Source organism: Crinia signifera, chromosome 2 (genome assembly GCF_055691185.1).
Source record: "Crinia signifera chromosome 2, ASM5569118v1, whole genome shotgun sequence".
Lineage (NCBI taxonomy): Eukaryota > Metazoa > Chordata > Amphibia > Anura > Myobatrachidae > Crinia > Crinia signifera.
The window spans coordinates 278234516-278246910 of NC_139218.1; the positions used below are offsets into that span (position 1 = coordinate 278234516).

Below are 12395 nucleotides of genomic sequence, written 5' to 3' on the forward strand. Positions count from 1 at the left end.
TTCTGCAGGCCCGATCACAATACTTCCGGGTTTTGCGTTCCAAACTATGGAACCAAACCGGAAGTTGTCATCCGTGCTGACTAGTGGGCACTTCTGCAACACTGAACATAAGGAAGTTGTTTAAAGAGGAAACCGGGGCAGATGACAAAAGTGACTGTGGAGGAGGTGGGGGTGTCTAATAAGTAGCAGGTTGCTGACAGTGATGAATTGACCATTATAGCCATGCAGCTGTGGCCCCCAGACCCTGCCCCTGCGAGCAATTGATGCCGGAATCACAGAAGTGGAAAGAGTTTGCTGGAAATTAGTGGGAGCCAGCATATGAAAGAAGGCCAGCAGCCTGCAGGATAGATACGGGCTAGGTCACCCTCCCCAGTGCCGTGGTATCAGTAGAGACACCCCAACCCCTCAGTCTCTTTTGGCACCACAGTGAGAAATCCCTACGCATTATGCCCTTGTAGAAGTCTGATGGATGAAACACCTAGGCATTGCCCCACTAACCTCCCATACATAAAAAAAATAAAATTTTATCCTTTTTAATTGTTTCATAATATTTGTTTTATAAGCTTTTTCTTTGTTTTCTACGGTATTTAAATTGTAATATTTTTATAAGAAGTTTTATCGTTCACCAGATTTATTATTATGTATGATTGTAGGGGTGCTTCTCCTGTGTGCTATATAATCATTACACACAAATATACAAAAATAGAGTTCCACATAATGAACGACACAAGGGCACTCACTATTGAGAGTGCACTTTAATATATCATCTAGATCCAAAACTCATTTAAGCAAGTCAACATTTCGGTTCCTTAGAACCATTTTCAAGAAGAAAATATAACCATCCAACAGGTCTGGACATCTGCCAGACACACTACTGACCAGACTTTTAGCCCCAAACCTAAAAGTCTTCTACAAGAAATGTGTTATTTGTGCTTGTAAAATGCTATTGTTTGGTGTAATTGCTGTCACAGCTTGTTTCACTTTCAATGACTTCTTTCATATTATGTTACAAGCAACTTACTCTGTTTCCTTTTGTGCCTGGAAGTCCTGGCTCCCCTGTGTCACCCTGTAATAGAAGATAAACAAAATTTCAAGGGTAAGGATTTTAAAAGATAAATTAATAATGTAATTGTTGTTGCAAATATTATATTACCTTCTGTCCGAAGGGTCCAGGTGCGCCCTCTGGTCCTTGAAATCCAGGAAATCCAATTACACCAGGAAGGCCCTGTAAGCCTCTGTCTCCCTGTAGAAACGAGAAAGGTAACATGTTAAAAAATTACAGTTGGGAGCTGATTGGCTGCAGCACTGTTTATCGTAACCAATGAGGTGCATCACTCATTGATCCCGTGTATCACGCAACGGAATTTGCTGCGCTATATAAGAAACTGTAAATAAATTAATAACTAAATAAATTGATAAATGGCCCCCTAGGTATGTTATTAAGTTAATTAACCATCCAAACCTTCTGAAGTAAATAGTGGAGACGTTGCATTTTAGAAATGTAGAATATACAGTAGTTAGTAGTTTGGTTACTAATTGCAACTAATCTACTCTCTTTAAATAGCCTGATGTATCTCCCCATAAATGACAAAACATTTTAAGCTTTAAGAACTGCATATCGTCAAGTAGACCCACCAGATCCCATGCCATTCCTGATAAGTAGTGAGCCCTAGGCAACGAAGGAATCTGCATACCAAGAATAGATTGTATGTATGCAGCATGTTTATTTTTCTGTCCAACAAACACAAGACACTCAACAATTTATAGCTGATAATCTTCAGTAACGGGATAAATTATATTGTTAGTTCATATACTGTCAAGCTATTCTATTCTAGAATCTAGGATATGTATGTCTTAAAATTAACAGCATTATATAATTAATGCTGATTTTGCATAATCACATCAAATGTATTTACCAAGGTATCTGCTCCGCCTAGTGTAGCATCCCCTGTTTCTGACCTGCAATTGGTCTACCCAACCCAACTGTCCACTGCTCTGGATTCTGTAGCTATGAGAAGTTATGTGCAGCTCTGGCAATGAATAAATAATCCTCGGTCACAATGTAGCTTTAACTAACATATGAAAAATATAATACTTCAAAGATTAATAACTAACTTTATGATCATATGGGCCCTTATTCTGATCGGTGCGGCCGGAGCCGATTATGCGGCCAGGACCGTGCGTGCGAAACCCCGCCTTCCATACGGATCGCCAACTCCGTCCGTATGCGGTAAGAAGCTGGCCGAACGGACCGCACGTGTATTTTTCACGGAATACGCCTCCTCCATCTAAGGGAACCTCCCCCATCATTCGATGGTCGCAGACCATCGAATGCAGGACCGAATGCTTCACCAGCACCCGCAACCTCAGACCACACGGACATTTTTCCGTGCAAAAGCAGGGATCTGGGCGGGCAGCTGACATCCAGCGATGTCATATGTCCGCCCCCTACACGTGCGTCACGGCCGCATTACCATACGTACGCCCAGCGTTTTCATGGGAACTCCCATGAAACGCGGGGCGTATGCATATGGTAATGAGCCCAAATAGCCCTTCACGCCCCTCTCCACCCCCTGTTCGGAGTGTTCACATATCATGCGGGATTTGGCCGTACGCCCCGCTCGCACATGCGCAGAGACGCCTCTGCACATGCGCAGACACAAAACATCGGCGGGCCGAACGCACGCGGATATATCCGCACCGATCAGAATAAGGGCCATGGTCCTGTAATTGGTATTATTATTAATCAGTATTTATCAGTAAAGTCAGAAATGGTTGGCTATTTAAATAAAAGTATACTTTTTTCTGAAATGGTCTTAGGATGCAGGATGTAATATAATAATGTATTAAACTGTGGAGATTAAAGTGGACAAAAAAGGCATTTTCTTATAAAGCATACTGTATACAAAAGTTTTCAGTGTGGCCACAAGGGGGAGGACTGCACCTAGAAGTCACTGAAATGCAGCCCAGGAAATGCCGGCTATCATGCAATACAAGCTGCAGGGTTTTTTTGTTTGTTTTTTTCTTCGTAAAGTATCTGTCTTGTTAAGTGTCAGTAGTCCATTCATTTAAAATAATGGGAAATACAAATAAATGAGACACTCTTGGTTAAAGTACTGTAGAAGTGCTACAGTTAGTTATGCCGTCCTCACACGATGCACACCGTTGCATTGCATCTAGTTCAAAATGCATGCGATGGGCTAAAGCACAGTGCATTTTGAACTACAGTAGATGCGATGCAATCTAGTTCAAAAAGTACCTGCAGCACATACTTTTTTGGACTGTACGATATGATGTGAGCAGGAGTGCGCATCGCATCGGCAGCCCAAAACGCATGGTCAGCATTACTCTGAATAAAACAAATGGGTACTTGTTTCCTAGAACGGCCACAATCGTGAGTGATCGTGGCTCTTAATTAAGGGACACGATCCTCACGATCTGGCCGATTTTTTAAAATTTTTTCACTTTGATTGACAGAAATCGGGTCGATCGGTCGGTCGCGACCAATTAAAATCGGCCGCGATGCGACCGACCGATTGACCCGATTTTTCCATAGACTTCAATGTTAAAAAAAATTTTAACATTGAAATCGGGAGGATCTTGTCGGTCTTGTGCCATTATAATGGCACAAGATGAGATGGACTTGATTAAGTCCATCTCACATAGGGTAAAATGATAAAAAAGGTGAAATGGCCAAATATGACCCATTTCACATTTTTTATGTGCCCGCCATGACCCCACGATAGACGTCAACCCGAAGCGTGGCGAGCGCAGCGAGCCCGCGAGGGGCGGCGGTACGCGTCCTCCGACCTTTTCATTCCCCTACTATCCACTAGGGCGTGGAGTGAGAATATAATAGTGTGGCGAGCGCAGCGAGCCACCGAGCCCGAAGCGTGGCGAGCGCAGCGAGCCCCGCGAGGGGACGCGTATACCTGTGAAGTTAGACGCGTCCCCTCGCGGGGCTCGCTGCGCTCGCCACGCTTTGGGCTCGGTGGCTCGCTGCGCTCGCCACACTATTCTATTCTCACTCCACGCCCTAGTGGATAGTAGGGGAATGAAAAGGTCGGAGGACGCGCACCGCCGCCCCTCGCGGGCTCGCTGCGCTCGCCACGCTTCGGGTTGACGTCTATCGTGGGGTCTAGCCCACTTAGTAACATTTGGGGGGGCAATTTAAAATAATCAGGTGAAAAAAAAAAAAAATCGGGTGAAAAATCGGTCGATCGGATCGGTCGCATCGTATGCGACCAAATCGCATGCGATGCGATCGATCCGATTTTTTATCTTACGACCACAACGATCTAAATCGTTGTGGCCGTTCTAGGAAACAAGTACCAACAAATGTTGAACTTTATATTTAAGGGTGACACTCTTACAGCCCTACAGTATGTTTTACAAGAGGTGATCAATTACTCATATCAGACCGCAATGACATGACAATGGCATAGTAATGAGCAGGGACAAGTCAAAGATTAGATTTGTAACCATATAAGTGACGTTACTTTAACTGTGAATGAAGATACGGTTCCTAATACTGTATTTTGATGTTATCACTTTATTTTTAAGGTCTTCAGTGTACATAATACATGCATATACATAGCTCTGTTTTTGCATTTTTATGATGTTTTAATTTCAAATACTGATGCCCATCACTCTGAAAGCTTATCTGGGGGCTCAGTTAGAACAGATTTCTGAAAGCAATTATTTTCTCTGTTGTCATTGTAAGATATCAGACTAAGGGGGTGATTCTGGTTCATTCGCCCCGTTGCAATGTGCAGGTCTTCACTGCGGGTGCCCTCGGAGACTTGCATAGTCTCCAAGGAGCTCACAGCAGGGGGGGGGGGGGCATGTAGGAGGCGGGTTGCTTGCACCCAGGCTAGACATCCCCATGCGACACTTGATTTCCGGAGGCTTTGCTCTGTTAGCCAACTAGAATGAGGGCCTGAACCTCATTCTAGTTCATTCTAGTTTCATGAAGACTAGGGAGAAAAATATCTGGCTCAGGTTCAGCAAAACCCCAAGATTTAGCCCCAAAACATCAGTATTTGTATCCTGGAATGTGCTCTTCCAATCCTGGAAATTTCTGGAGTCATGAGCAAGAAAAAGCCGACTTGCTAGGCTGAATGCCCAATCCCCCCCCCCCCCCCCCCCACACACACACACACACACACACTCACGCAGGGCCGGACTGGGTCCAGAAATTGGTCCTGGCATTTTGAGCACACAGGCCCACTTGAAGTAGGCGGCACCCTTGCGTGGGTGAAAAGGGGGCGTGGCCACATGGAATGGAACCATGAAATCACAAAAAGGAGGCATTACCCATTATGGAACACACCGCGACTCCTCATGTCCTTACATGTTGCACATGTGAGGCGGCTCACGAGGGGCTACTGGCTGCTGCTGTTGATGCTGGAGAGACCGGCGGACATCCTCCTCACCCATGCACAAAATAGGCCCACAAGGCCATCGACCCTTCTGGCATTTGCCAGAAGGGCCAGATGGCCAGTCCGGCCCTGCGCTCACACTACATTTGCAGAACCCTGTCACCCTGTTTTTTGCACCCAAAAACTCCAGTGGGCACATTCTACAACCACATGTGCCAGGTCTCTGAGTAACCAGCACAACCAAGCAATCCAAAGAGATCTCTGTGACTCAGCCACATGCTAATAACATTCTTTATGCAATAAATTAATTTACCGTCCAGCTATATCAGTTTTGCCTATATAAATATCATATTATTCCTAGGTCACAGAATATTTAGGCCCGCTATGGTGAGTAAGTGAAACTCACATAGTATTGTTAATCCTAGACAGTAACAAATGGAAGAAATGGGCTGTTCTGCTACAGTGATCAGTGGTCATCTGTTTTTTCAATTTCCTCAGTTTATGGACATTGTGTATTATTGTATGTTCATCTATGTCATTACTTGGAGGTAAGGAAACATCACCGGATAAAGATTCCTCTCTGTTTTTGCCTTAAAATAACTATTCCATCTGGATTACTTATTCCATTGTCCGCCAACAGGAAAGGGCAGTACAGTAGATAAAGACGTTAGGGCTATTTTAGTATAAAGTTTGCTAAAGGTACCTATTGTATTATTTAGCATTGTAAAGCTTGGAATGTTCTAATGACAATACATCTTATACAGTTGGCAAAACTTTTGAGGTCCGTCGGACAGAATTCTGACTAGCGCAGCTCTAGGAAGTGAATGTTGTGCAGCTATGTGACATGACCTGTCTTCGGCCTCTACATTATGGTCTTCTCTGTTCCTTTGCTTTTGAGTCTGCTATGTGATATGTTTGAGCCATTTACAAAATACACTAACAGTAATACTGGAGGGTTGAGTGATAATTATACTGTTCAGTTGGCTTATTACCTGATCCATTCACTTTCAAAGTACAAAATGCCTGTTCTATTTCCCAAAGCTCAGCTGTATCAGCTATACACTTACAAAGTGATGTGAATGTTACTCTGTGTGCGCTATATAAGAAACTGTTAATGAATAAAGTGTACAAGCCACCTACAGCCCTACATCCCACAAAGTTTGACCAGTTAATCAGTACTGTATGTACTTCTCAGCTTTAAAAGGCATTTATAGCATACTTGCCTACTTTCAAATTCATGTTGCCCGGAGAGGCAACATGTCAGGGGGGCGGGAGCAAGGCTGACATCACTTGGCTCCGCCCCCATACAAAAAACCTCTGTGATTCGCGGGCCGCTGAGAGGGGGCGGGGCTTAAATGACGCAAAATGCAGCAATCGCGTCATTTTAGCCCCGCCCCCTCTCTGCGGACCGCGATTTCCGGTAATTAAACCAGCAGGCATGGGGGGAACGGGGGCTATTACCACATAGCAGGAGACTTGCCTACCTTCCTGGGGGGCCGGGAGGCGATTTCCGGGAGGCTCCCGGCCGTTCCGTGAGGGTAGGCAAGCCTGATTTATAGGCATCTCAACATGGTGTTGACTTCAGAGGGAGCTAAATGTTACCTCCTAAATTTAGAGGGAGCTGATGGCACACTTATTTCTGTTACTAACCCAACACAGTTTCTGTGCTGATGAAATAGCAGGATGGAGTATACAACCCTATGAGTCTGGTACTCATATATTCACAGCTGACTCATTAAAATGCTCTCTACTTTACCTGCACTTTTTATTATGGCTCTTAACCAACCCTGATCTGTCAAGACTGTGGGCACAATGAACAATAAAGAAAGGTCACCTCACATAAAACTACATTGGTGGCTTCTAATGACCAAATATGGATGTGTCCCACTGAGTATGTTTACAACAGAGGAATCATTGTAATGACTTCTATATCCTCTTCCCATAGCAGAGCAGCAGATGTCATTGTGCACATAATGCTATGATAATGCTGTTCTGTGCACACTGCAACCAAAAGGAAGAAAACACCAGTATTACACAGGCAGCAGGAACAGCTTTTTACTTCTTTTTTTATTTTATTTTAATTAAACTAATATATAAGAAAATGTAAACTTATTGTGCCTGAAGCTGAGTGCGATGCAGACAAAGGGCCTGATTCTGGTTCACTCGCAAAAGCAAATTCCTTCTTTAATGGACAAAACCATGTGCACTGCAGGTGGGGCAGATGTAACATTTGCAGAGCGAGTTAGATTTGGGTGAGTTATTTTGTTTCTGTGCAGAGTAATTCCTGGCTGCTTTAGTTTTACACTGCAATATCAGTTTGAAGTACAAACCCCACCCAAACCTCACTTCAAACTGATATCTATATTGCAGTGTAAAACTAAAGCAGCCAGGATTTGCTCTGCACAGAAACAAAATAACTCACCCAAATCTAACTCTCTCTGCACATGTTACATCTGCCCCCCTACAGTGCACATGGATTTGTCCATTAGAGAGAGAATTTGCTTTTGCAAGTGAACCAGAATCAGGCCCAAGGTTGCGGCTGTGTATTTTGCTGCATGTTTGTGATAATTCGGCTGCTGATCACGGCTATTTTTAGCAGTGCAAATCAGTCATTAGACGCACCATCAGATTGCACATCAAAACTCGCACCAGCCTTATGGTAGGTACAGTTTCTACATCTTCCAACACAATATTGGAGAACACCACACGGCGCTGTCCAAAATTCACCAAGGAAACTACCAATTTTCTAAGTTTAGGATGAATGTACACGTGTCTCCAGAAATGCCAGTACAGCTCCCTACCTTGCCGTAGTGACCTTATGGTCAAGCCCTATGTGTACATCAGGGGTTTCTTTGGCAAATACACACTTTGCCCCTTTCACCAGCTCCGAACTTCCATGTTACACCTTAATTTCTTATGTATACTGACCTCGGAAATGGGCCCTATTTCCCTATAAAGGTTTCTTTATTGAATACACATTCTCTCTTTTGACAACTTAAAAATTCTGTGTCACACCTTCTCTTTTTCATAATTACTGCCCTCTAAAAAAGGCTCTATTTTCATATCAAGGTTTCTTTTCCAGGGTGTCAAATCTTTTCCCTCTTAATTTTCACTATGGAACCAGATACACCATTTACTGCAACCCTTCTGAAACAGTAACTCACCTCTAAATGAGGCATGGGAGTTTGGAGATGGTGAAAGGGACAGTGTGTATTCGCCAAAGAAACCCTTGATGTGCACATAGGGCTTTTCCATAAGGTCACTACGGCAAGGTAGGGAGCTGTACTGGCATTTCTGGAGACACGTGTACATTCATCCTAAACTTAGAAAGTTGATAGTTAAAATCCTTGGTGATTTTCAGACAGCACCGTGTGGTGTTCTCCAATATTGTGTTGGAAGTTGTGTGGGGTTTGGTATACCCAGGAGGACACTATTTGGCAGCAGTCCAGTGGGTGCAGAACTTCTATATATTTAAAAAAAAAAGTCAGACAGGAGCTGATTGGCTGGCTGTCTATCACTCTCTATTTTATCACTTTTGAAGCTTAGTGCATCAGGGCCAATGAGAGATAAATGTCCTGCCAATCAGCTCCCAACTGCCATGTTACAGGCTGAGTTTGAAAAAAGTTAGTAGGAAGCTGATTGGCTGGACGTTTAGCTCTCTTTTTCACCCTTGTATTTATCTCTTGTTAAGGGTTAATGCATCTGCCCCATTATGTCCAAATTAGTCTTGGAATTTGGGGTAACTTGGAATACACTGACCCTTCTCAGTACTTAAAAAAATTAACCAACTGCGTCCATATTCAGCCACACAGCTTTTATATGAAATCAGACATGAGGTAGAAAGTGACAATCTTTTTCTTGATTCATAAAAAACATAAATGTGACTTAACTCATTAATACTGTATTTTATGGGTATGCTGTATTTTAGGAGTAAAAAACAAAAAGTATAATTTAAGGTTGGGAAATATTAGTGGGCTGAACTTTGAATTGGAAATGGTACTTGTGTATTATCTGGGCGCCCGATTTTTTCATTGCATGCCACTACTTAAGGCATGCAATGCGATTTTTCATTGTAAAGACCCGTTTTTTAATTGTATAGTCATCCATGGGTGATTTCATGCCCCCACTATCCAACTACGCATGGAGTTGATTTGATATAGTGTGGCGAGCGCAGCGAGCCACCGTGTCCGAAGCATGGCGAGCGCAGCGAGCCCCGCGAGGGGACGCGGATTACTTTACATGTATTCTGCGTCCCCTTGCGGGGCTCGGTGGCTCGCTGCGCTCGCCACACTATATAAAATCAACTCCATGCGTAGTTGGATAGTGGGGGTATGAAATCACCCATGGGTGACTATACAATTAAAAATCTGGTCTTTACAATGAAAAATCACATTGCATTGCATTGAATCGCATTGCATTGCATGCCTTAAGTAGTGCGATGCCATGCGATGCGATGCAATACAATGAAAAAATCGGGCGCCCAGATATTACACAAGTACTGAAATTTTTACCTTTTTATCAACATTTCCAAACAGATACCGAAACTCACAAAACTCGCACAATCAATATTGATGGGCAGATCCGAAAGCTTATATAATGACATGGACATTGTTATGTAGGAGGCAGACAAATGGGGCATTTAAGCACATATTGCACCCAAAAATTTATTTTTTGGGGTTCCAAAGAGACCAGTTACAATTATCCTGCAGAACTTGATATTTAGGGTGTTTAAAAAGATTTGAAGATACTGTATCTGTAAATGATGATTATTTTTTAACGTGAGCGTACATTTTGGCAACAATTTACAATGAGGATGCACACAATACCATGTACTGTAGGGCACAAATACACATTATTATTATTATTATTATTATTATTATTATTATTATTATTATTATTAAATGTCAGCATTTGCATATAAAGAGACACTTATGTTATTTATATTCATAGGTATAATAGTAAAAATAGTTTTTTATACATCATAGCCAGAGGATGCGATCGGTTGCCAGTAGAGTAATCCATGACAAATTATCTGTCCAGACTGGTATTAATGTGCTGTGGGAAGCCAAGATATCTATTATGGGATTCTGGGAAAAGATGCAGCTGGAAGTCTGATATTAAGAATTCAATGAATTATCTCAACCAGCCAGCTGTCAGGATTATCCCTCTACATTATCATACATGGAATTCCACATTTCTGGAATTTTGTGTCTGCAAATCAATTTCATGATTGTAGCGATGGGAACAAATAAAATGTCTTCATTTGATTATACTGTATAGTAAATGTGTGTAACCACCTTGACCTTAAAAATAGGATTCATGGCTGGCAGATTTTTGGGGATAAAATACTGTAAAATACTGTAACCATAATTTAAATTCACTTTTTGGGGAGGTAATCTTAAATAAACTAACAAGTTAATTTTATAAATAGAAGTCACTGCCTAACCTGCAGATGGTTATGTCTACTCAGGGCCGGCGCCACCACTAGGCAGCTCTAGGTATTTGCCTAGGGCGCCGGCCACTGGAGGGCGGCACTTTGCAGCCTGGAGCCAGGTAAGCTTTGCCCGCACCCACATCCCCCCCCCCTCTGGGGTTTGTGGATGAATTAAGATGTTTGTGCTGCAGGGAGGAGGGGGGGGGGTGTCAGGACTTGGGTGAAGCTGCCCAGTGCCGCCGGGGGGAGGAGGGCTGTCCATCACCACTGCAGTGCTGCGGGGAGGAGGGGGGTGTCGGGAGCAGCTGACCTCTCCTATCAGTGTCAATGATGCAACGTGCAGAGAGTACCAGCATAACACAAGGGTCAGTGCTACCATTAGGTAGTTTTAGGCAGCTGTCTATAGACACCGACCCCCCTACAGTGCATTGCTTAGTCAAAGAGACATCCTTCATCTACTTGATGCTATCGATGCCATGCACTGCCACAACTATGAACACACTTTAGCTCTATTGCAGTTACAGCTTTGGCCACTGTGTAGGCGCCCAATGAGCCCGGGGCTTGGGAGGAGTGACCCCATGCCGTATTTTTTTAATTATTTAAATAGATGCTTTAGCCTCGTCCGAGTTTGTCTGTCGGGAAACTCATCAGCCAAATATAAATCACTTCCCCATCAGAAAATACGAATCCAAAGAATACGACAGCTTTGTAAAAGGCATACAAAGCTGTCGTAGAAAATGGAGGAAACGGTAGCTTTGTGAAATAGCTTTATTCTCCGTTCATATTTTTGGCTGATCGGCTGACTGTATTTTATGGCATGCCATTGGCATGCCATTGGTGTTGTCTGTCAGCCTAAATGAATGCTTTCTGTATTGTGTGGAAGTCAACAATATAATAACCAGTCGTGGTCTTTAACCTTTGGGCTGCAACCCCCAGGTAAAAATCCAGTCTGTGATACTGCTCTGGCTTCAATGTGACTGGTAGTGACTTCCTATTGGAAGTCCGACCTGCCAGTCACTCAAGGCAGTCCCATTGGGAGGTGTTCCCTCCCTCCGGGATGCCTCTCTGTACGCAAATGCGCAGCAGCCCTGAAAACACCTTTTCAGCCCTGAAAAACCCGGGAACCTGATTAAGTATCCGGGGGCAGCTGCAAAGGCAGCCCATGGAGGCTCGGGCCAGTACATGCGCAGTATTTACGATGTTACTGCGCATGCACGGGGCATGCAGGGGACCGCCGGCCAGGGAGCAGCCATCGGAGGGGGCTGGCTATTTTAGACATAATGAAAACTAAAGCAATGTATATTAATTAATACATTTAATTAAAACAAATAATGTGATTTAGTCATAATATCAACATTTACAATGTCTACAGTCATAACCTCGACACCACAATGTCAACAGAAATGTCACCATTGAACATATCGGAATGCTCAGAATTTTAACATGTTCACATGTTGACATTCTGCAGGGGTAAAAAATGAGGGTAAGGGTACTGCACCAAAGGGTTAGGCTTTGGGAGTGGAGGGTTATATTTAAGATATAAGAGGAGAGGTTAGGGTCACAATGGCTAATGTCATCAA

At 43.4% G+C, this 12395-nt stretch overlaps 1 protein-coding gene across 1 annotated transcript in view; it reads right to left on the reverse strand.

The window, feature by feature from the left end:
* COL4A1 (collagen type IV alpha 1 chain) overlaps positions 1 to 12395 on the reverse strand; it is a 154678-nt gene that overhangs the window by 83083 nt on the left and 59200 nt on the right. Inside the window, exons 3-4 of the mRNA XM_083168672.1 lie at positions 1154 to 1243; positions 1022 to 1066 (exon numbers count right to left, since the gene is read on the reverse strand). Of these exons, the coding sequence (XP_083024798.1) occupies positions 1022 to 1066; positions 1154 to 1243 (135 nt within the window). The remainder of the gene's footprint in view (positions 1 to 1021; positions 1067 to 1153; positions 1244 to 12395) is intronic.